This window comes from Papaver somniferum, chromosome 3 (genome assembly GCF_003573695.1).
Source record: "Papaver somniferum cultivar HN1 chromosome 3, ASM357369v1, whole genome shotgun sequence".
Taxonomy (NCBI): domain Eukaryota; kingdom Viridiplantae; phylum Streptophyta; class Magnoliopsida; order Ranunculales; family Papaveraceae; genus Papaver; species Papaver somniferum.
In genome coordinates, this window is record NC_039360.1 from 27690787 (window position 1) to 27716660 (window position 25874).

General features: G+C 38.6%; 1 protein-coding gene across 1 annotated transcript; it reads right to left on the reverse strand.

Moving 5' to 3' along the window:
• Nucleotides 1-18199: 18199 nt before the first annotated feature.
• Nucleotides 18200-19182, reverse strand: LOC113359202 (F-box protein At3g07870-like). Its single transcript, XM_026602875.1, has 2 exons — nt 18599-19182; nt 18200-18446 (listed from the first exon to the last, which is right to left on the reverse strand). Exons 1-2 carry the CDS (start codon nt 19180-19182, stop codon nt 18200-18202), a joined length of 831 nt encoding a protein of 276 aa, XP_026458660.1.
• Between the last annotated feature and the right edge of the window lie 6692 nt (nt 19183-25874).

Consider the following 25874-nt stretch of genomic DNA (forward strand, 5'->3'; position numbering starts at 1 on the left):
CTACAACTGACCCTGTGCACTTGCAGGTATCACTGTAGGCATCCATTTATTCATCTTATTTACACATCTATATTCGCCTACCAGAAAACCACAATTACCATCCGGAGGAACGTCGTCGGTGGATATAACGTATTCTCTAATGTGTATAGGTATCTCATTCAAATAGTCTTGGAGCCTTAAGCTTCACGCCGCCGGAAGATGGTTGGATGGGGCACATTGGATACTTAAGATTCACGTCGCCGGAAGATGGTTGGCTTGGTTGTGATGGACACATCCGACCCTTTTTCTTCAAATCTCGCTCACTTGTTTCGCCTTTCTCTTCAATACTCCTACCCCGTTTCTTGGTTTTCTCCAAGTACATTGCCGCGGTATATTCATGGCCACAAGGATCTCTAGTATTTGCGTTTTTCTCACTTTTCTTCTTACGTAACACCTTTGCATATTCTCGTAGTTGCTTTTTAGTTTCTTTTTTGCTTGGTCTACCTTTCGGTTTGCCTTTTGTCGGTTCATAGACATTCTCTTGCGTGCTTGGATATATAATTATCCTTATGTCATCCCACAAGATTTTTTTTTGAAGCTTGTTCATGCAACGGTACATCTCTAGTACGGTTCTACCCATCTCATTATCACCAAACTCTTCTTCGGCTTCTTCTCCCTTTGGAAGAGGGATGAAACTTAGATGCTTCCAAAATGGATCAATGTCGCTTAAAGGGATTACGCCATGCTCGTAGTTGATTATCATATGGCGACAAGGGAGTCCCATAGACTTCTTCATGTTACATACACAAACCTCATCCGTATTGGTTTCCCACTTATCAATCAACTCGACTTCTATAATCAACAACTTCATACATTGTCGAGATACGTTGTAATGGATCCCCTTGAACAATGGGTGGTCGGCATATTTTTCGTTCATTTTGAATATACGGCTTTTTTGGAACTTCTCTTTAATTCTATCAATGTCACGCTTGAAATAATTTTCCATAGCATTCCACACGGTTACGAAGTTATCAACACATCCAAAGAGATTCTTCTTCAACCGGTGGTGAGCCGACTCTACTAAACTTGTCGCTTGATTTCCCAAGTGTTTATATTGATTCGTATAGGCATCAACAAACCTCTCTTTGTGTGGTTCCAACCATTGGCGAAGAACATACGATATAACATCGGGGTAATCGGGAGTATCCCAATGGAATGTATAACATCGGGGTAATCGGGAGTATCCCAATGGAATGTACAAAGCAAATTATTGGCTTGCACCTATTCATCAAATTACACCATATATGGAATGTGCAAAGCATATTATGTGCTAGTGGTAACACTTCGTCTATTGCATTCATCAATGGGACATCATTATCTGTCACTATAACCCAGGGAATATCATCACCTCGGAAGATTTCCTTAACTTGTTTTAGTGCCCAAATGTAACTAGGTTTTTGCTCATCTCTTAAGAAACAAAACACCATGGTAAACGGTGACTTCGTCGAAGTACGCCCAATAATATTCAACAATGGCATCTCGTACTTGTTCGTCTTATAAGTGAAATCCATTATTAGAAATTGATGAAAACATTGATCCTTTTGGACACTCGTCGGATGCGCAATAAAGAGTTGTGTTATCTCTCCTTCCGAATCCACATCCTTTTGAACCGCGTAGTTTTTCTCTTGTGCCAAAACAAAAAATTGTTGCACTACTTGTCTATCTCTCCATTCCCCCTTCTAATTGTCTCAATAGCATTGTAAATTGTGGACAAAGATGAGTGGTTATCCTTGTTATCCTCCTTTAGTATTTGGAGCATTTGAACCGGTGAAATACCCATTGTCCTCATTTTAGCTACCTAGTCCATATCTTTAGGAGTTAGCTTTGCCTCCATGAAATGTCCTTCAAGATGCTCCGGACGAGGATGATTATGACAACCTTGTATAACCCTGTAGAGAACCATCCACCCTTATCTTCGTTTAAATTAAATGCAAGATTGAATGGGAAATTAATCTTCTTTGAGAAAGTTTTGTTCTTCCTATTTGTCTTTCCTTTATAAACATAACCCTTCCTCTTGTGGCTTTTGTCGGGATCACCGCTTCTCTCACAAACCATTTCAAAGCGAGTTCTGCTTTCTCTCCCATTCAATATTAATACGCACATGCCTTTTTTTGCATGTTGTCTAGCCCAACTCTTTGCATCTTCCAGACTTGTGAATGCCAAGTCATTCATGTAGTGATGGGATGTGTCATCGTACAAAATACCAATTGGGGAAGGTTGGTTTTCCATTGGTTCAATTGGATCACATGGAAACTACAAGTAATAGCGCAACGTCAATACCATAAACAATTAACACTTAAAGTTCGGTAATCTAAATTTTTTAATCGACCCTACCGAACAACAAGTTCGGTTACATGGTTTTCGGAAATATATTTGGGCCTTACCAAACTCGATCTTTAGATTTTCTTTGTAAAAGTTCGTCCATGAAACTGAAATACCCGACTAAATCGAACTCCACGGTTCGGTTAGAAACGCTGTATACATATGTTGTGTGACATTACCGAACCAAACGTTCGGTAACAAAAGTATTAATATCGACTAAACCGAACTATGCACTGTAAACTCTATAAAAAAAGTTCGGTTACATGTTCTGGAAAACTCGTGGCCGAACTCTAAAAAACCTCCATTAACATGTAGTTCGGTTACCTGCATGTGCTAAATTTAGTAACCGAACTACACATTCAGAACGGTTCGGTTACCTCGCAAGCCAAATTTGGTAATCGAACTAGGAAGACCTAACCGAATTTTTTCCAGAATTTTGAGTTTGGCCAAATATTTGCACAATTCAAGCTACATTAACTAAATATGAGACATACCTGAGTACCCATAGCTTCATTTTCAGGTTGTGGCTGATAAAATCCATCATTTGGAACGTTTGCTTGAGTTTGGTGCAAAAAAATTTCATCATCTAACAAATATCTCATATTTGGATCATTAGAAGTATTTACAAATACACTATGAGGTGAAGGGGGTTTTGATTCTGAGGATGAGGTATCATCACATGAATCACCCAAATCATACGATTCACCCATCTTCTTCTTCATATTTCCTTCTTCTTCTTCTTCTTCTTCTTCTTCTTCTTCTTCTTGTCTCTCAATAATAATGTTATAACAAAACAATCCCACTAATATAATTCACTAATCACTAACTAATCATAACACTAACACTAATTAATCATCACACTAAGTTAATCATTAAGGATAAAGTAGGTATTTAAAAAAATATCAGATAAGGGGTGATTGGAAATTACTACCATTAACCACCCCAAAAACTTAGGAGTAGTCCCCCCATTTTTTGAGTAATCCCCAAAAAAATCCTTCATATAGAACCACTGTAAATCTATTCAAATGGGCCAAGCCCATAAGCTTTTGATCTGTACAACTGTTTCAGACTTTCGGCATTTCCTCCCATAAATCTTTCAGTATGAAGCATTTGTAAAATGGATTTAGGCAGGGAAATGGTCGGCTACAGTACCATCCACCATCGCGGCAACGCCGTACATTTCCACCGCAACAGCAGCCGTAACCCACAATTTTGGCAAGATGTAACAAAGAGTTCCCCGCATTTAGTTTCTTTCCTGCCTCACCCATTTTACTGATATTTTTCGTGTTCACTCCGCGCTTGAAACCGTCACAATTAACCACCACAAGGATGAGAGGCAAACCCTCGACCAACAGAGCTAGTCCGATTTGGCTACTCTCTCGATTGCAAAAGGGTTGTGAATCACATGGATTTTGCTTGTTCGAGGTCAATTTAACCTCGCTTGTTTGTGGTGATCAATACAAAACATGGTGCACTACTTTGTACAATTTAAATTGTACTTCTCATATGCTTAAACATATTCAGCCAAGTTGTCAAATTATTTTGGTGGTAAAGGGGATCCAGGTGTAAATCTGTGCAGTCGGTTGAGTTTGAAAAAGAACAATCAATCAATTCTTGCAAAAGTTCAATGGTTAAGTGGTCGTTTCATTAAGATAATTACTGATTTCCTCTTCGTGTTCTTCGGTTGCAGATTCAATCGAAACCCTAACTTCATTCTCTCTGTGTATCAATCAATTCCACTGGTAGTCGAATCAATTTATTCGTTAGCTAGTCTCTCAATACTTCGAGGCCATCTCGATTTCAAATTCCAATTTCATATATGATAGTCATTGTTAGTAGTTGTTAAAAGAACAAACAAACCGATTTCTTGAAACGAAATCTTTCAATACAGGATCTATGTTCACTGAAAATCTCATTCTAAATCTTAATCTTAAACTCACTATTATTCAACAATCTCCCATTCTCCTAGTTATTCTCATCCTATTATTCATTACCACCATTTCGTATAGACAATCAATTCTAAACAAAGTTGTGCAAGACATTAAGATCTGCAATCAATCCACAAAGCTGCATGAAATAAACTGCATACATTTCATTAAACCCTATATTACAAGTTCTCAGAGTTCTATTAGATATTACAACCTTTCTAGTTTTCCAATCTCTGGAAATTCAAAATACCAAAATACTTACTTCAATTCTGAACATCAGGAAATCAACATTCAATCCCCTTTTATTACAAGTTCCCCTAACATCAACCATAAGACTCAAACTATCCATCTATACATCCAAAAAAGAAACCCAAGGCATGCCAACCATGCCACACCACATCTGCCAATGGCACGCCGTGCAACCTTTCCGCGCCAAGGCATGCCAACCATGCCGCATGTGCCAATGGCATGTCGTGCCACATCTCCGCGCCAAGGCATGCCAACAATGCCACATGTGCCAATGGCACGCCGTTCTAGCCATATCGCCGCGCCAAGGCATGACAACCATGCCACATGTGCCAATGGCATGCCGTGCCATCCACATCTCCGCGCCAAGGCATGCCAACCATGCCAGTCGCATCGCTGTGCCAAAACCATGCCAGCCTTTCCTTCACGTCGTTGGCTGCCAAAACGAAGGGTTGCAACAATCAACGATCACCCTTCCATCTAAGATGCAGATCTTAGCCGTCCAAGGTCACCAGCTAACGCGTGGAAACCTTTAGCCCCAAGCTCTAATTTTGGCCGCGCCCAAACTATGCCAAAATCCTAGTTCTTGGCCGCGCCTAAACTATGACAAAATCCTAGCTTGGTCATGCCTAACTATGTCAAAGCCATGCCGGCCATGCTTTCATACCGCTGGCTACCAAACGAAGGGTTGCAATAATCAACGGCTAGCCTTCCTATCAAGGTGAAAAATCTCGACCGTCGAGGGTCACCACCGAGCCGGCAAGTCTCCCAGGATCAACTTGCCAAACAACAGCAACATGCTACATGTTTTCCACGAAAACACTCGAGACATCAACACATGTCACAAACTGGGGGATGCTCATTAGGGTATTGGTTTGGCGGTTTACAGTGTGCGGCGTACATTACGCCCGTTACAAGATAATGTCATAAGGATGAGCGGTTAGTAAATACAAGGAGTAATGGTGAAACGTTTCCTTCATTATGGAAACATCAATTCCAGGCGTTACCCATTACCGTTTCCTTCCATTTACTCAAACCGTTTCCAATTCTTACGAGACCAGTGTACGTTTCGTTGCGACTTGTATAAACAGGTCTCACCTATTTCCACCAAACGACAAGTTTTTGGTCAGGAACATACAACACTCAGAAATCACCTGTTAGCTTTACCATCTGTTAGCTTCCACTTTCTGATACAAGTCAAAACAACTACTCTTCCAGAATCAACTAATTTGGTCTCAACATTCTCTTCGCTTCCCTCCCCAAAACCAACCATTCTCCTTCACTTTGTGACCGAAGCAAGTCTGGAACGGCCATTTCTTGATTTAGGCCGGATTTGTATAGATTGATCTCTCTAATCTAAAGTACTCCCTTGCAGTACATTGTTTAAGGTTTAGACTCGTTTCTCACCCACAACACACGAAATTACCGAAACCAGCGAAAACTGTTTTCACCCTCAAAAAATTGGCGAACACAGTGGGAGATTAATCTCTCGATTGCAATACCAATTTTAGATCTCGCTTTTCAACTACAACTCAGGAAGATGGTTGGTTTTAGGGATGAATCCGTGCCCCCAAGTTTCACCCAGACGAATGGCGATATTTCCTTTCCCAACGCAACATCCAACAATGCGATCGACGGAGAAGTTCCATGGCTGGACGATTTGGCACGGTCAGGAGATCCACACAAGGAATATGGATCTGATGAGAGAAGCGATAAACAACATACTCGACTTCCTTATCAGCTTAACATCGGATTTGAGTGACCCACCTACCCCGGAAACTCCGGGACTAGGGACTGACATCCCAGACGATCATTCCCAAGCAGCAGCTTCACTACCAATATGAAACCAGTAGGCCATGAAGCGGCCTCATTGGTGGAAAGTTTATGAACTCCTACATCTTTCAAAGGATCAACGGATGGAGACGTTCACTGCCATAAATCGGATAGAATTAAGCGCATCCCTGGTCCCTTCGCGTTTGGAAACGTCAAGAATGTCGGAGATGTCCATCAATAATGTCACATTAACGATGACGACATGATGGCAGCAGAATGACACAATCGGGCCCTACATGTGACAGCCCGTATCAAGTATGTGGAATTCAAAAGGGACCTCATTCACACAGGAGCGTCCTCCAACGTCGTTACCCTCAGGACACTCAGAACAGCCAGGGTGCGGCCAAACGAAGTTGTACGACAGTCCACTACGATGACCGATTTCGAAGGCAACCAAACCAGCACATATGGATACATCAACCTGAATCTATCAGTAGGACTGATCCAGTCGAAGGTAAGCTTCGAAGTAATCGAAAAGGATCCAGATTACCATATGATATTAGGAAGGGCATGGCTCCACGACAACATAATCATTCCTTCGACATATCACTAGTGCCTGAAAACCATGTTAAGCGGAGAAGTCATCCGCATCTTCTCTGCGTCGTTATCTCCCTATGCGCCGATCTGTGGAATGGATATGTTTGAACCAAGGAAGGACCCGCGGGGCACATCCGACAAAACTCACCACACTCCATTGCCAAAGTGGGCGTCAATTGAAGAAAGTGATAGGCTTGCATCATTTTACGGAGAAACCCGATCTCACACCACCTCTTCGGAAGAGAAGCGCGCCAGTCCTCACCTGCCAAACCAGTGTTTGGCTCGCTCCCATGCCAAGAGAGATCGGGATTTTATCATGAGTCATGATGAAAAAGAGAAATCCGTATATCAGCGCCATTCTTAGAAATTAACAGAGGAGGCTACCGCACAGTCTCTCCGCCCAGCAAAATGCAATCACAGTAACGAGCCGCAAGAGGAAGTACCGGATGCACCACGACAGCTACAAGACGGAACCAACTCAACCATGGACGAACTTGAGATTTTCAATGTCGGGAGTGAGGAATTTACGCGACCCGTTTCAATCAGCTCAACTTTGTGCGCAGACGAACACACAAAGCTGGTAGACCTTCTCAAAGAATATCAAGACGTATTTGCATGGACGTACGAAGAAATGCCTGGCTTGGACGAGAAGCTGGTCAGTCACCATCTACATGTTACACCCGGATCCAAACCGGTCAAACAAGCCCCGAGACAGTTCAGGAACCATGTGGAAGAACAGATCAAGATGAAGATTCAAAAGCTACTAGCTGCTGGTTTCATCAAACCCATTCACCATCCTACTTGGTTGGCCAACGTGGTTCCGGTAAAAAAGAAGAACGGCCAAATCAGATGATGTGTTGATTTTAGGGATCTGAACAAATGTTGCCCTAAAGATGATTTTCCACTTCCCAACATTGACATGCTGGTAGACGCCACCAGTGGACACGGTATGTTCACTTTCATAGACGGGTACATCGGCTACAATCAAATAAAGATGTACGAACATGACGCTTTTCGAACTCCTCTCGGAAACTTTTACTATACCGTGATGCCCTTCGGTTTGAAAACTGCTGTCGTCACCTACCAACGCGCCATGACTACCATTTTTCATGACATGATGCACAAGCAAGTCGAAGATTATGTAGATGACATAGTGGTTAAACCAAAAACTCGGACGGCCCATGCGGAGATTCTGCGGCAGGTGTTTGAGAGGTGTCGCAAGTACAAACTGAAGATGAATCCATTGAAGTGTGCCTTTGGTGTCTCTTCGGGAAAGTTCCTGGGTTTCCAGGTAACCTCCGAAGGAATTAAAGTCTATCCGGTCAAAACCAAAGCATCCTCACAATGCCGCCACCGCATCTCCGTGCCGAAGCATGCCGACCATGCCAGCCGTCCCCAACATTCCATGCACGACGCTGGCTGCCAAACCAAAGGGTTGCAATAATCAACAGCTACCCTTCCATCTGAGATGCAGATCTCAGCCGTCCAAGCTTGCCACCTAACGCATGGCAAGTTGAGGCCCAAAGCCAAACATCACGGTTTGTACCAAACCCTAATTTTGGTCGCGCCTAAACCATGCAAAAGCTATGCCGACCCTACGACATGCTGCTGGCTGCCAAAACGGAGGGTTGCAACAATCAACGGCTACCCTCCCATCTGAGATGCAGATCTCAACCGTCCAAGTTCGCCACCCAAGGCATGCCAACCATGCCACACCACATGTGCCAATGGCATGCCGTACAACCTTTCCGTGCCAAAGCATGCCAACCATGCCGCATGTGCCAATGGCATGCCGTTCCACATCTCCGTGCCAAGGAATGCCAACAATGCAACATGTGCCAATGGCACGCCGTGCCAGCCACATCTCCATGGCAAGGCATGCCAATCATGCCACATGTGCCAATGGCATGCCGTGCCAGCCACATCTCCGCGCCATGGCATGCCAACCATGCCAGCCACACCGCTGTGCCAAAACCATGCCAGCCTTTCCTTCACGTCGTTGGCTGCCAAAACGAAGGTTTGCAACAATCAACGGTCACCCTTCCATCTAAGATGCAGATATTAGCCTTCCAAGGTCACCAGCTAACGCGTGGCAACCTTTGGCCCAATGCCAAGTCCTAATTTTGGTCGCGCCCAAACTATGCCAAAATCCTAGTTCTTGGCCGTGCCTAAACTATGCCAAAATCCTAGCTTGGTCACGCCTAACTATGTCAAAGCCATGCCACCCATGCTTTCATACCGCTGGCTACCAAACGAAGGGTTGAAATAATCAACGGCTAGCCTTCCTATCAAGATGCAACATCTCGACCGTCGAGGGTCACTACCGAGCCGGCAAGTCTCCCGAGCTCAACTTGCCAAACAACAACAACATGCTACATGTTTTCCACGAAAACACTCGATACATCAACACATGTCACAAACTGGGGGATGCTCATTAGGTTATTGGTTTGGCGATTTATAGCGTGTGGCGTACATTATGCCCGTTACAAGAGAGTGTCATAAGGATGAGCTGTTAGTAAATACAAGGAGTAATGGTGAAACGTTTCCTTCATTATGGAAACATCAATTCCAGGCATTACCCATTACCGTTTCCTTCCATTTACTCAAACTGTTTCCAATTCTTACCAGACCAGGGTATGTTTCGTTGCGACTTTTATAAATAGGTCTCACCTATTTCCACCAAACGACAAGTTTTTGGTCAGGAACACACAACACTCAGAAATCACCTGTTATCTTTCCCATCTGTTAGCTTCCACTTTCTGATACAAGTCAAAACAACTACTCTTCCAGAATCAACTATTTTTGTCTCAACATTCTCTTCGCTTCTCTCTCCAAAACCAACCCTTCTCCTTCACTTTATGACCGAAGCAAGTATGGAATGGCCATTTCTTGGTTTAGGCCGGATTTGTACAGATTGATCTCTCTAATCTAAAGTACTCCCTTGCAGTACATTGTTTAGGGTTTAGACTATTTTCTCACCCACAACATACGAAATTACCGAAACCAGCAGAAACTGTTTTCACCCTCAAACACCTCTGCGACATCAGATTCAAGGTCACTGGTGTTCACCTCCTCTACAGCATATTCAGATCTATCATAAGACTAGGAATCACTCTCAGTTGCACTTCCATATCTTGGGGTTTTTTCTTGCTTCTCAGCCCACTCCTCATCCTTTCTTTCTCGCCATTCTAAGAATTTGGGTAGCCATGCAGTGTAGAGAGCATCGATTTTTCGCTCTTTCCGGATACGAGCAGCTTCTTCCTCTTCTCTATGAGGTATTTGCTCTTGAATACGACGATCAATTTCAGACTGAGTTTCATCTCTCAATCTCTGTAATTCACTCAAATTCAAAGAAGGAAGAAGTGATTTACCTTGTGAATGTCAGGTGTCTCTGATGGTGCAACGGGAAGATTACCATCAGCGTTTGGTAAATTTTGGCCAGGAAAATCAGCCATTCTCTCCTATTAGTCTCCCTAATATAAACCTTTCCTCTTCTGTAAAAAAATACCTTAAAGATGATAACCTCTCTGCTAGTCACCCCCTTAAATACCTTGCATATATTCAATTCCATTTATGGCGCTTAGTTAACCGTTATGTCTCTTTGTTTACCACGCCCATTCAAAGCCATGCGTACCCCTTCACTCTAATAACCATCATTACCCTATCAAGATCAATTTTCAACACCTAATCTTTATTATTTCCTTTACTCCCCTTGGAATTGCCATTAAGGGAGGTTTTCGTGGGTTACCAAACTTTGAAATTTCTCTTTGGGGTCTAATTAAAATTTTATGTTTTACGCAAACTGGAAGAAGGCATCATTAGTTGGGAGGCACCATTGCGGACCAGGGCATGTCAGGCATATGCGTTACTAGCTCCACTAGTGAACCAAATTACTCAATGGATACTCTACAGCAGTCCCTTAACCATCCACATCATCATAAATTTTCCCTCCATTTTCCTGCCATTATTACATTTTGGCAGTTTACATCATCACACAAACGTCAGCCCAAGAAATGACAAATCTAATAAATATCCAAAAACCTCAATCCAAGTCATGCATCTCCAATCCATCCTATCTCAGAAGATCCAACAATGTATTATTGGGTCTGTCTATATCTGGTCTTCTTTCGACAATACTCACGTGAATACTTCAGCTCGAAAAATATCCATAAAGTATGAATATGAAAGTGACATCCCATATGTTAACCCTCTTCCCCAAAGCAAACTTTGCAGCATAACTACAACTACTTTACACCAATTTTCTCCTGAAATTTTCACAGTCCATAGTCAACAACTTTCTCATTCCTTTTCTAAGGTTCAAATTCATATACAAACAAACCCCCCCTTTCTCTCCTTCCTTCACATTGTCTGTAACCAATATCAAAACAGTACCCATAAGAGATTCTTTTCTCTACACCTGTATTTTATATTAGTTTCTGGGAAATCTGAACTCCATCAAACCATATTCATATATATTCAATTCTCTTACATGATGGAAATCCCATACTCCTTAGAGAATACTCAAAACTTGAACCAAGAGATTCAAACCCTTTCTGCTCAAATGACAGAGAAACTAACCTTACCATCTACACTTGCAAAACCAGTTTTCATTGATAAAAAAGTTGTTTTAGCTGAAGCTGATACCAATTGGAAATGGTGTATGGATGGTTACGTTTGCTGTGGAACTTTGATTCCAACCTCTTCAATCAGATTTTATATCTGTAATAACTGTCCTTTAGATCAACACCAACAATAACTACCTTCAACGGTCAACGAAACAAAGTTCTCATCCGTTACTTATCTGAAGAGGATTTTGATAGAACCAATTCTCAAAAACCTTGGTTTGCCTATGGTTACCTTATGGTGTTAAAAGTCGTACCTGTTGAAGGCTGGCCTCCAAACCATCAACTCTTTTTTGATGAAGAAATCACGTGGTTCATTTTATGCAACATCCCAAATGAATGTTCTGAATTTGGGGATCTTCAGAAACTCACTCTCAGTATAAGGGAACTTATCGAAGCCCAAAATCCTTGTGGCAAACATGCTCTTAAGAAGAGTGCCAAAGTGTGCATTAGAATCCCAGTTCAGAAAGCCTTACCAACATGCATTCCTCTCTTCACAAGTGGTAGAAGTGAACCCTTCTTAATTGAGTGTAGACACATCAAAGTTCCAAGGTATTTATGCACCTCCTGTCGCATCCTTGACCATAAAGATCAAAATTGCCCTGCTTGGAAACTAAAGAAGAAAAATATCAAAGAGATTGATGCACGTTGCAATAGTTATACTCTTCCGGCTGTCTCAAAGTTAATGATGCATACTATAATCAAGCAAGTAGACCCTCCATCTGCTGTCATCAATGATACCATTATGCAACATTCTGAGGTCATACCAGAAACACAAATTGAATCAACTTCTATCGAAGTGTGCAACAAAGGAAAAGCTATTTATCAAAGAATGGAAAATACTATTCAAGAGAGATTATCAAACAATTTTCAGATGGGCCCCTCCATCAACAGATTCACTACTCTGAAGATCTTTGATGTTGGTCCTGTTCAGAAACATTTAACCCAGTTGGAAAATGGTCTGCCGATTTTTCTAAAGCAAGTTACTACTCAGATTATGACTGTTGCTGCCTCTATCTCTGGTTCTGAGTCAACATCTAGTGGACCGATCCGTACTACAAACTCATCAAGGAGATTCAAAACTGCTACTATCCCGAATACCAGTCCAATCGTCACTATAGGAACAATCAAATCTGCTGAACAAGATGCTCTAGCAAATCTCAAAAGGAAGATTAATCCCAGGGCTAACTTACAGAAACGTACTAGAGCTAATTCTAGCTTGGCTAGTATAGTGGTTATCCCTGAAGAACAAACCTCTACTGAACCTGATTATGCTCAATTGTGTCCCCCAATTACCAAATTGGAGAACTACTAGCTATTGACCTTTCTACTTGCTCCCTCAACACCCAACCAGTATTCAATTCTTTTGGAAGATACAACGTACCTGCTGATAATTCCCCAAGCAACAATGACGTCCGCAATAATTCCCCTCTCAAATGCTGCTACTTCTAGTCTCAATTCCTCCCAAAGTGCTTCTCAAAGTGGTGATGGTACCAGTTCTCCTCTTGGTGGTGGCTGTGACTTTACCACTCAGGTAAACCATTCTCAACCATCCCCTTTAATATATACTGCTCAACATGCCATAAATCATTTCCCTGTCAATAATATCAACATGATTGCTTGGAATCTTTGAGGTTTTGGTAAAAAATCGGATAATAAGGAGCTTAGCTTACTTTATAAAACCCTGACATTTTTTTCCTCTCTGAGACTAAAATGAACAAAGACATGGAAGCTAGGAAACTAAGAAATATGGGATTTCCCTGTACCTTTAACATACCCTGTGCGGGTAGAAGTGGTGGTCTTGCTCTTTCTTTGAAGAAAGAAGTTCACCTCAATATCATTTCATCCAGTATGAGGGGCATCTATGTTACTTCTGCTGACATTATCCATTCTAAGACCTGTCATATCCAATTCATATATGGTGAACCTAACAGTAGTCTAAGACAAGCCTTTTGGGAACAACAATGTCAACAGACTAATGTCCCCTTATATGAACCAATTTTCTTATAGGAGATCTTAATGCTCTTTTAGGAACTGAAGATAAAATAGGTGGTCTAGAAGTTGATGACCCTGATTTTGAAAATCTTAGAAATTTTTGTTCTGTTTTTAATCTGCATGATCCTGGTTTTTCTGGACCTAGGTTTACCTGGTCCAATATGCAACAAGGTCCTGACTTAATCCTTGAAAGATTAGATAGATGTCTTATCAACCAAACTGCTGAAGACCTTTTTCCAAAACTTTGTGTCAACAACCTTCCTGGGGACTCTTATGACCATTGCCCCATGCATATATGATTTAATTATGAGGATATTTGTCTACCTAGACCTTTCCATTTTATGGCCATGTGGATAGAGGATCCTACTTGCAGAGACATTATTCATACTCTTGGTCTGTCAACGTGGTAGGCTCCCCTGCCTACAAACTTAAAGCTAAACTCTTAATTACCAACAAAAGGCCTATTAGACTGGAATAAGTCTTCCTTTGATAATATACAAACAAACATATCTACCATTAGGAAAGAGTTGGGTGATCTCTAATCCAACTAATACTAGTAATACTTCTAGGCTAAAAGCTAGGCTAGAGTATCTGTATAATTTGGAGGAATTATATTGGAAGGAAAAATCTAGAGAAGTATGGCTCTTGGAAGGTGACAGAAACTCACCATATTTCCACAGAGTAACTCTCTTTAGAAGAAAAAGAAATTCCATCAGCTGGATAAAAAATTCCTTAAATACTATTCTAACTGATAGAGATAGTATTGGAAATTCTTTTATAGATTATTTCAAAGGCCTTTATTCCTCTTACCCTCAGCAATTTCAAGATGAAATTCTTGTTGACCTCCCTGTTAAGTTCTCATAAGAAGACAATACTTCTTTAAATATTCCTCTTACTCCAGAGGAAATTAAGAATATTGTTTTCCAAATGGGTGGGAAGAAGGCCCCTGGTCCTGATGGATTCACTGGCCTTTTTTATCAAAAGCATTGGGATATTGTGGGAGATGTTGTTGTTGATATGACTCAAACCTGCTTTAGAACTGGTAACATTGCTAAGGTTTTTAATCATACCAACATAGCTCTCATTCCAAAAGTCCCTCTTACTGAATTGGTAACTCAGTATAGGCCGACTGTCCTTTGTAATTTCATTTACAAAATTCTTTCAAAAACCTTGGCCAACAGACTGAAACCTTTTATGAACAATATTATTTCGCAAAACCAAAGTACTTTTATTCCCAAGAGGAGTATTTCTGATAATATTTTGCTAGCTAATGAGGCCATATATGCTATCAATCATAATGATAAAGTTGAGGGCATAGCTTCTATTAAACTTGATATATTTAAGGCCTATGATAATCTAGAATGAGATTTTTTGGAAAAAGTTTTAACTAAAATGGGTCTGTCTAACCACTGGGTTAAACTGATAAACCAGTGTGTTTCTACTGTGTCTTACTCTGTCCTTCTTAATGGTAGCCCCATTGGTTTCTTTCAACATGAAAGAGGACTAAGACAGGGAGACCCACTTTCTTCCTATCTTTACATTATCTTCTCTGAGGCCTTCTCTTCTTACATTGATATCCTCCAGAAGAAGGGTTTTTAGAAGGTATTAAAGTGTGTAAAAATGCCCCTGAAATGACTCATCTTTTGTTTGCTGATGATTCTCTCTTGTTTTCCAAAGATACTTCAAAAAAAATTCAGATCATAAAACATTATCTTCAAAAATATTGCTTAGCTTCTGGGCAAGAAATCAATTTTGAAAAATATGGTATTTTGTTTAGCAGGAAGATTCCTGAACATAGGAAAGCTCTTTTGGCTAATATCTTAGATATCCAAAGCAGAGATTTAGGAGAAAAATATCTTGGAACTCCCACTGTGTTCCAAGCTTCCAAAATCCAGACCCATATGGGTATTCTCCAAGCCGTTGATGCCAGGATTTCTATCTGGCTTCATAAGTTGTTATCTTAAGCTTCTAGAACTACTCTAATCAAGCACATATGCCAAGTTATTACTATCTTTCAAATGAGAGCTTTTCTTATTCCTAAACATCTTTGTAAACAAATGGATTCTCATCTCTGCAAGTTCTGATGGGGTGAAACTTTAGATCCTAAGTATAAAAAGCTGCACCTCCTTGGGTGGGATATTTTATGCTCCCCTAAAACTGAAGGAGGTATGGGATTCAGAAAGGCTGAATTAAACAACCTAGCAATGCTTGCTAGGAATTCCTGGAGAATCTTAGAGAATCCTAATTGTTTACTGGCCATTGTTCTTAAGGCCAAATATTTTCCTAAAACTGATTTTTGAATGCTAAATGCACTGCCAATTTCTCTTGGAATTGGAAGTGTCTGTATGCCATAAAGGAACTTATAAAACCTTTCATTTCATGGATTGTTGGGGATGGTCAATTCATTGATCCTTAGTGTGATAAATGGGTCCCCTCCCTGGGGTCTGCTACACCCAACCCTCTTGTTCCTCCTGATCCTAGTATTAAAGTTGCTTACTTTATTGACTCCCAAACCAGAAGTTGGGATGTGTCTAGACTTAACACCCATTTTGATAATGCTTCTGTTCAGAAGATTATCTCCATTCCCTTAAGCCAGCTTTGCACTCCTGATAGGAGGGCTTGGGATCTTTCAAATAATGACAAATTTTTCTCTAAATCTGCCTACTTGGGGCTTAGAGGCCTTAGGACTTCCCCTTGTAAAAACATTTGGAAGCGTATTTGGAAAGTTAGAGTTCTGTACAGAATTCAGGTTTTTCTTTGGAGAGAAGCTAGAAATGCTTTTCCCTCCAGAACTGTCCTTCACACTAGAATGCCTATGCATAGTGTGGACTGTCCTAGGTGCTCTGATCCTCATGAAACTATTATGCATGCTTTGGTTACTTTCCCCTTTGCTAGTAGGATTTGCTTCATCTCTGATTTCAACATAAACACTCAATTTGTTCAGAACAATTCTTTTACAGACTAGCTTCTTTTTTGTCTTATTGACCCTCAATCTAAATTGTCCGAGGATGATCAATGCCTTTTTGTGGCTATCTTATGGTCTATTTGGACCAGTAGAAATAACTTCATCTTCCAAAACATTAAGAAAAACTTCAATGCTTTCCTAGCTAGAGCCAGAGCTATGCTTCTCACCAGGAAATCTAGGAATCCTAGCCTGAACATACCTTCTACCATGAATGTCAGTATTTATGATAAATGGATGCCACCCTCTTTTGGTTGGATTAAATATAACCTTTGATGATATCTCTGGAGAAAATGGTGCATGATATGTGATGAAAGACTTCTCAAGAAAAGCAACCTTTTGTGCTTCGTTAGTCTTTGATGTTTACTCTGCTGAAGAAGCTGAAGCAAGAACCATCTGGGCAGTTCAGAAGAAAGTTGTGGAACAACACTTAACTCATATCATCATAAAAAGTGATGTTAAAGCTCTCATCGACCAATTTTCAACGGGGAATTTCGATGGGGATTCACGGACGAATGCCATCTTTAAAGACATTCTCTTTTTTTTCTTCTAAATTAGCTGCTTGTATTTTTAGTTTTCAACCTAGATGTTGTAATTCTGTAGCTCATGAGCTTGCTTAGTGGGAAAAACGAAACAATTCTACCATGTACTGGTCTAAACCCCTTGTTTGGATCCTTCCAACAGTTGAGGAGGACCATTAGCCTTTTTGAAGGCCTTTGCTTATAAAATAAAAAAAATCACAAAATTGGTTAAAAAGACCAAAATTAACAATTCCTGGGTAAAAAGGACACTTAGATTTTGATACTGTTTAAATGAACAAAAATGTAAAAATAGCCAGGATGTAAACAGTTTCATCCTACCCATTTTCAAATACTTTTTCTTATTTTTAATTTACATCAGGATGCATCCAGTTTCATCCTTGCTATTTTTTAAGTTAAAGCCAGGATGAATCCAGTTTCATCCTTGCTATTTTTTTGTTGTCCATTTCACCCATACTACTTTTTACTCGTCCATTTGAACCATGTTTTAAAAATATTTGGACAAATAATCCATTTTCCGAAAAAATATTCAGCCAAGTTGGACATTTAAAGGATGCACTTTTTTTTTTTTTTTGTAAGTTTATGGAAAGCAAAGTCTTGTTTTTCTTTTGAAATGAGAACAGGAGGCAAACGATAACTCGTATATTCTTTTGTATTGTTGTTACCGTCTCTTGATTAGTCTACTATTTTGTACGGTTCCGAGAATGTGGTTTCCTCGTGAACTTGTAACCTCGGGAAACATGTTTTGCTTGGGAACACCTGCAATTTGTTCATAGACGAAAGCAAAGGATTTACCAGCTAAGTCCTCGGCGAAACAAAGAATGGATACACAGAAGATAAATGCATAGCAATTAACAAGTTCAATCACCACTTCTAATTAAATGGTATTACTTCATTACAATATCTCTTTATGCTCAGCAAAAGTACCATAACACAAAATAGAAGTGGTTGGCAGAAATTCACTTCCAACAAAGGTGCTAGAAATTCACTTCCAAGTTCAATCACCACTTCCAACAAAGGTGCTAGAAATTCACTGTTGCTTCCAGTTCCAGAACACAAAATAAAGTAGACTAATTAATAGGATTTTTTTACCAACGATATTAACTGTCCGGCTTAAAAATTAAAAATGAAAACAAAAAACACATAGGGTTGGTTGGCAGAATATGTCGATATATGCTAATTAACGAAGGGGCTCAATCCCTTTCTACCCTTCTTCATGCACTGGTACTTCCTCCTCTTACGCTTTCTTGATATCTTACTCCCCAAACTCTCACCATTATCTGAAGTCGCATTATTACCAGAACGTTCTACAATATCTTTTAAAGAAACAAGGGTATTCATGTGAGGAATTGCTTGAAGGCATGAAAGAGTCTTACCATCACGCTCCCAAAGCTTAGTTAAAGTTGATGTGATATTGTCATAGCTGTATATTTTCTTATGTTTATACCATAATAGAACTTCATTGCTTTTTGTAATCTCAAAGGGCCTGTACCTGTACCTGTTTGCGCCTTTGTACTTGTTTGGGTCATCGATATCCTGAACTCTTTACTCCAACTCTATTTGTGATCGTAGTACTCTGTTGATCTAGGTCGCAATATTCTCGCATTCTTGGTGTTTCTTTTTAATGCCCATACGAGGATTTCATCACGGCCGTAAACTATTGCACACAAGTTTCCCCCCAATAGCTCGAGTCTACCACTGACGCCATCATGTCTCTTAAAAAAATCAAAAGGTGGTGATGACACGTTCTTGAACTTCTCATCCGATAGATCGTAGGCGACAATCTTACACATCTTCCGGACTGTCTCACAAATCCAATGAATTGCTCCATTAACAAAGAGACCTGATTGCGAAAGGAATATTGTGTAAGGGATGTTTTCTTGTCCTCTCCACCCACTTTGAGAGCCAAGAGTACATACCTCAACATATCCCTTCCACCCACCGTTTAACCACTCGTAACAACATCTGACAACCTTATACTCATTAGTGGAAGGAAGGTATCCAAATCCAAGTACGAACCATCCGGCATATTTTGGTCTTCTTGGTCTTGGAATTACAAGGTATTCCCCTGTTACTGGATTGCAAATACCACCACAATAACCTTTTGTGACTTGATTATTCAAGTAATGACAAACCAAACCGTTGCATGAACCGACCATGTGATTATCAGAAAAACAATGCATTAGTTGCAAACTGTATTTTATACTGTCCAACTTTGTAAGTGTTCTGTTGGAGCAGTATTGATAATGATGGGGATTTAATTCATGCCGATCTCCATAATAGAGATGTACTTCTGTTCCTGATTTAGCTACTATATATCATCCTTAATGTCTGCACAGTGCCGGCCCTGAGGGGAGGTCAACGAAGGTTGACTTCGGGGCATCACGGACCAAGGGGCAACAAATTTAGTTTTTTTTGTCTAGGGTGGTTTTGTGTTAAAAACCAAAATGAAGGATTGTTTTGTGTTAAAAACCAAAATGAAGGATTAGATCGTGATAAAAAAATTTAAAAAAGGATATATTTTAAGAGATTTTGGGGCATATAGTAAATGGAGAGTTAGTTTAATGGTTTAGTGCAGGTTAATTTAATGAGCTTGAATCGTAATTGTTTGGTCAAACCCTAGTTTTAGATTGTAGTTATGCGAAAAATGTGAATCGATTCTCTGGGCTCGTAGCTAACTGCATGAACAAATGATGCATTGTTTGTAAATCTTATTGTTAAATCTCAACTTAAATCGACATTAGGCTTGTATTGACAATAATCCTACTTGTAATAGAAGATAATCCTACTTGTATAGTGATTATTGTGTTTATGAAAATTAAATGAAGTATGTAACCAAGTCTTTTGATGAAATCTATGATGCAACTAATGGTTTCACTGACGGTGAGTTAAAGACCAAGACCCATTTTATTTTTGTGTGTTTTTTTTTTTTAGTTTCCGGATGTTTTTTTGAGTTCGGTTTTCCGCTGATTCCCAAGAATCTGTCCGGGAGTTGTCGAAAATGGGGAAGTGATTACCGGTAAAAGAAAACAAAGGCATTAACTGATGAAAGAAAAGAGAAAGAATTTCTACAAGAGAAAATTAAATGTGCTGTAGTTATACGTTGTCGATATGTTAAGAATATTCTGGAATCATTTGTGTCTTTTTCTATGTGAATGCACAAGTTGAATCTGATTATTTTCCTTCTTATAACTCAACAATTAAAGGCTTAAATTTTCTGACAAAGTGCACTATAATCTTATTATGGTTATGTCATTACTGTGTAGCGGGGTCACCAAGTTGATTATATCCTTTTTATCTGTAAACATAGTTACTTAACAAATTTGGACACTAAGAGATGTGTCATTGATAAGGTTATTTTGAAAGTATCAGTGTTGTTTGGAATTAAAATATGCAGGTTGAATATGATGAAATTATATGTCGTCGGTTTTGCTAAAGGCATTCTAAAATATTTAGCGTCATTTTTTGTGTGAAAAATCAAGTCATATTTGATAATATTAGTTCTCATGATATTACCTTTTGTTTGTGCAAATATTATCTCAAGTGAGGTTGAATACTATCTTACCACATATTATTGCTGAGTTGGAGTCTATAGAGATTGCAGCCTTGAAATGATCCTGAATAAATTTGGAAAAGTATAGCTCTATTACAGGTTCATCATGATTATTTTTGGAAGCTATCGGAAAACAAAACATTTCTTTATTTACAATACTTCAAACACATAAAACATAAATAGATAACGTAATGTTAACCTAACTGACTAACATATTTTATATGAAAGAGGAAAACAACTATTGATCAAAATATTCAAACTAGATAATCCTAATCTTTTAATATTTAGAAAACTTATTCAAAGTTTTCTATATCCCCTCAAGTTGGTGCATAGATATCAGTCATATCGAACTTGCCTCCTAAGGAATCAAAAGTAAGCTTGAATAAGCCATTTATAAGAATATTTATTATTTGCTGAGCAGTCGGAATAAATGGTAAAAAAAGAATGCTTCTTTCTTGATCTTCTTTATTATAAAGCATCTATCAATTTCTATGTACTTTATTCATTATGTTGAATTTGATTCTGTGTAGTGCTTTTCCCTGTTCTTGTAATACAACTTTATTGGAATATTCAATGGCACTGCTAATTCGTCGACGATTTTCTTCAGCCGTATTATTTTGCAGATTCCATTAGATATGGCTTTAACTCATCCTATGCATTACTTCTTGCAACTACATTTTGTTTCCTGATCTTCTAAGTAAATAAATTTCCCCATACATATGTGCAATAACCAGAAGTGGATCTTCTAAATCTGCCTCCGTAAAAGCTTTATTCTTCTTGAACCATAATTCCGTAAACCGCGTCCAAATGTTCTTTCTTTAGAGAATGCATGAATTGACTTAATCAGCTAACAACGAACGCATTATCATGACGAATATGTGCTTAATATCCTAGTTTCTCAACTATCTTTTGGTACCTAGTTATTTTAACTTGTAGATTTTCTTTACGAAATCCAAGTTTTTTTTACTAGCATCATTAGGTGTATCAATTAGTTTACAGTCATTAATTAAATTTGTTTCATGAAGAAGAGCCGCCACATGCTTATGTTGTATCGCCAGTTACTAAGGAAACACTTCCAGTGTCCTAAATCCTTTGTTTCAAATTCCTAAGATAATCCTGCCTTCAGACTCTCCAAGTCACTCACATCATCACCAGTTACTATGATGTAGTCACATATGCCATCAACTCTGCCACCTGACCATATTTCGAGTACCTTATGAACATTGTGTGATCTACTTGAGCTTGAGTATACCCTTGTTTATTTACAACATGAGTAAACCTTTTGAACCATCCATATATGGGTTTCTTTTAGTCCATAGAGACCTTTCTTTAGCTTGCTTACTTTCGAACCAAACTTCTCCTCAAACCATGGTGGTGGTTTTATGTAAGCTTTCTCCTAGAAATCACCATTCAAGAAGGTGTTTTTGATGAATGATATAAGCGCTAATTAAGATTGGAACAATCGATAAGAAACAATATTCATTTTCACAACAAGAATGAATGGTTCAGTATAGTCCATGTTATAAGTCAAATTTAAGTCTCATCTTTAGTGTAAATTCTAGCTTCCCATCTTCTTTTGTTCACGAGTTTCTGAGATTAGTTGATTGTGCTCCAGTCGAGCTGGAGTCCAGGTTTTCTGATTATATGCATTAGATTGCAGATCATAACGGTTAATTTTCGATAATTATAATATTACTGCTCCATTACTACATCAATATATGTCCTTGAGTCTGTTACCAATTCTCACCTTAAGAACATTTTTCCCAGGATCCAGAACAACCTCTTAATACAATTATGATGGGCTCGTTATGTTCAGGGGGTTTTGATGATATTTTGTTCAATGATAAGTGTTTACTTATATTTTATGGTCTATGGAGCATGGTGTTTTCTCATAAAAAAATACCCCCAGAATAAAGGTTCATACCCCATCAATTAAGGATTATCATGCGACTTGTATTAAACAAACATATTTTATTGATTATACATGTTTTTCTTTTTTTCATTGTTTTAATACAATGAATTTTCTTTTGTTTTTTAGTTAAAAGAAAAATATCGTCCTCTCTCCTGAATCTGCAAAAATATCTAGGATTCTGGGCTATGGTATCTTTGGAAACCACCATTCTAGTTGGTACTCACGACCTCCAATTTCGGTCAAAGCACTGCAAGCGAGTTTCTTATTGGAGCAAGATGGTCTCTATGCATTTGATTTTTTTTCCTTAGTGTTCCTCGACATGTATACCTTACACTAGTGGCGAATCCAAAGTAAGGCCACTGGGGTCACCGGACCCCTAATTTTCTGGTAAAAAAAATCTCCCATGTAATATTTTCTGGAGATAATTTCGTGCCCCCACAAAGTTTTACGCCAAAACCTGTAATGTATATTGTTCTGTAATTAATTTTTTCGTATAACCCAATTCCACAGTCCACGAACTCGAAAACTTTCCTAAAATTAAGTTTAACTTTGTAGAAAATCCCTACTTTACTGAAATCAAAAAATGATTTCCTTGAAGTTCGTATATTGTTCACAATTTCCACTAGTACTTCAGATTAGGCCAAACAAGGAGAAAAGGAGGAGAAGTGGAAAGCAAATTTATTGGTTGGGAAAAGGGCGAAAATGGTGTAGCATGTGGGTGTTATTGCGTGGTTAGGAAAAGGGTGAAATTGATAGTGGGTTTATAATTTCTGTTTCAGATAAATTGATCAATTTTAAGGGGAACGTCTTGCTGTATATATTCAAATAGCATGCGGGTGTTACTGCTTGGTTTTGCTACCGTAAGAAAATTAAGTTGCTTTTAAGTTTACTTGAAATAATTCTTCCATGGATTAATAATCATTATACAATAGATTTTTTCGTTTACATGTTTAGTTATGTTCTCATATAAAGCGCGCCCCCAGTGAACTTTCGTTCCGGATTCTCCACTTCCTTACACCACTTGCTTATGTTTATCTTTTTATTGATGAAGCTAGGTATCTTTCGAGATTAGATGTGGTATCTGTTTTTTCTATTAAAATTGTTCTTTGGCTTGATTTTTGATTGATTAATGAAAAATATTCATTATTATTATTTACTTTTTTTCTTTTTTATGTTGTAGATGAATATACCAGCGGTATCCTTTGCACGAAACATATAAATTTTAAGTATGATGAGGATATGAATATTCACAAACCTTTGAAGGTTAAGTATTATCTTTTAAATTCCAAATTGGACATTGATTGGGATTCCAATAAGAAGCTATCTTACTTTCACGAAATTCCAGTACGAGTTAAAACCTGCTACTTCTGAGTGTAAGAATTATAAAGTTGAGAACGAGTTTCTTAACAACCATATAATTGATTTGAACATTAATTTTGAAAATGTTTAGAAACAACTTAACCTTTCAGAAGTTAGACCTTTCCTGAAGATGTGTCTGAGATCTCAAACTAGTAGGATTCTTTCCAGGAAACAACTTCGGGAAACGTTCTACTAGCGACTCCTCAGACTCCACCAGTTGCTCTTATAGGCTCTTCGACCTCTAATGAATCTAATGATGCTCTAAATGTTGATAAATAATTATGCTAATCAGTCAATCAAAACTGATAAATCGAGTGCTTCTGTAAATAGATGAAGTTGATCAATCAAGTGCTTAGGCCTATTCCTATGCACCACCTCAAAAAAATTTATTTGACATGCCATATGGCATGCCAAATGAGCTTCCCCACTATGGTAGATATGCAAAACTGATTAAAGTGAAAAATGTATTTGTGTTGGGTGGGACCATAATGAATAAGTATTATAGTATATTTAGTGGAACCCTTTTATAGAACAATTGGGGGATACGAAAATTAATTGGGTGATATAGGAAAAAGACAAAAACGAGATTTAAATAGTAAATCAAGGTCAACCCGTTATCCGGGTAATTTATATAATTTCTAAAACCCCTCACTAATTATGTTTAGTGGTTAAATATAATTAGTTAACTTAATATATTAGTTTGATAATCATTAGAATAAATTATTATTATTGAATTTTTTGATGCCACAACATTAAATCAAGATATTTATGATCATGAAAGTTTAGGTGAAGAACCAACCCAGGAAAGTAAACAAGCTGAACATACAAGTGCTCCAATTACTCATCTATAGGTATTGCTGTATTGAAATTTGATTTTTTATTCATTGAATTCGTCATTGTTATGACTGAAAAACTCAGTGTCGCCATTGTAAAATTATGAATATCATGCTGGCAGGGACCAAATCGGCATGGTATTCATACTTTCTCACCATGCCGGCACACAATAACCCCCAATTTTGAATTGTAAATACACTCTCGGCACATAAAGTTCATTATAAAGCATGCCAGTAGTAGTGCCGGCACATGATGCAAAATATTGTGTATGTTTTTTTCCTCAAATCGGCACGGTACACTTGGGAATCGACCATGCCGAAACTAGATATCGACATGGTATTCAAAATAAAAACCATGTGGACACTAGATATCGACATGGTATCCAAACTAAAAATAATACCGGCACAATATATCAGCATGATATTCAAACGAAAAACAATGTCGACACAAAGTATCGACATGGTATTCAAACTAAAACAATACCGGCACAGGAAATCGGTATGGTATTCATCATGAACACAATGCCGGCATAAGAAAAGTTTCAGTTTATGATTCTAACCCAAACGAAGTTTTAAGAACTTGTTAGGGTTTAATTTTGATTTTGATTTCTTTAGGATAAACTTACACAAAAAGTGGACATAGATATAAATTTTATTTTTTAGTTTTATGTTTTTAAAAGGTCTTTTAGTATTCTCGCCCCCAAAAAACACCTCTTAGCGGACACTATTGAATGGGTACAGTAATTTATATCCCCCAATTAATATAAGTATCCCCCAATTGCGCGTTCTTTTGATATAATTATATTTTACAAAAGTGAAAAAGTAGGAGAAAATGAGAGATTATGTGTGTGTGTCTATATATATTACTCGGAGATAAAGATATTATGCTCGACGGAGTCTCTATCACTCGGTAGAGACTCCATCGTGTATGCCTAAGTGACATTCATTCCATATAGGCAGGTGAATTTGGTACTCTGTCATACCCATAGTGGGTGCTACAGTGACAAATGATGGTGTTTGACATGTGCATAGGAATAGGCCTTATGCAGTGAAAGTTGAACAACTGAAAATAAATTGTAAAAATCAATGGAAAATTTCTCTTTTTTCTTTCAAAATTTTCTTTTATGATTTATTCAAGTCTATTTGTATTTTGCAGTTAACTCGTTTATTTTATATAAATTTGCACTCATTTGA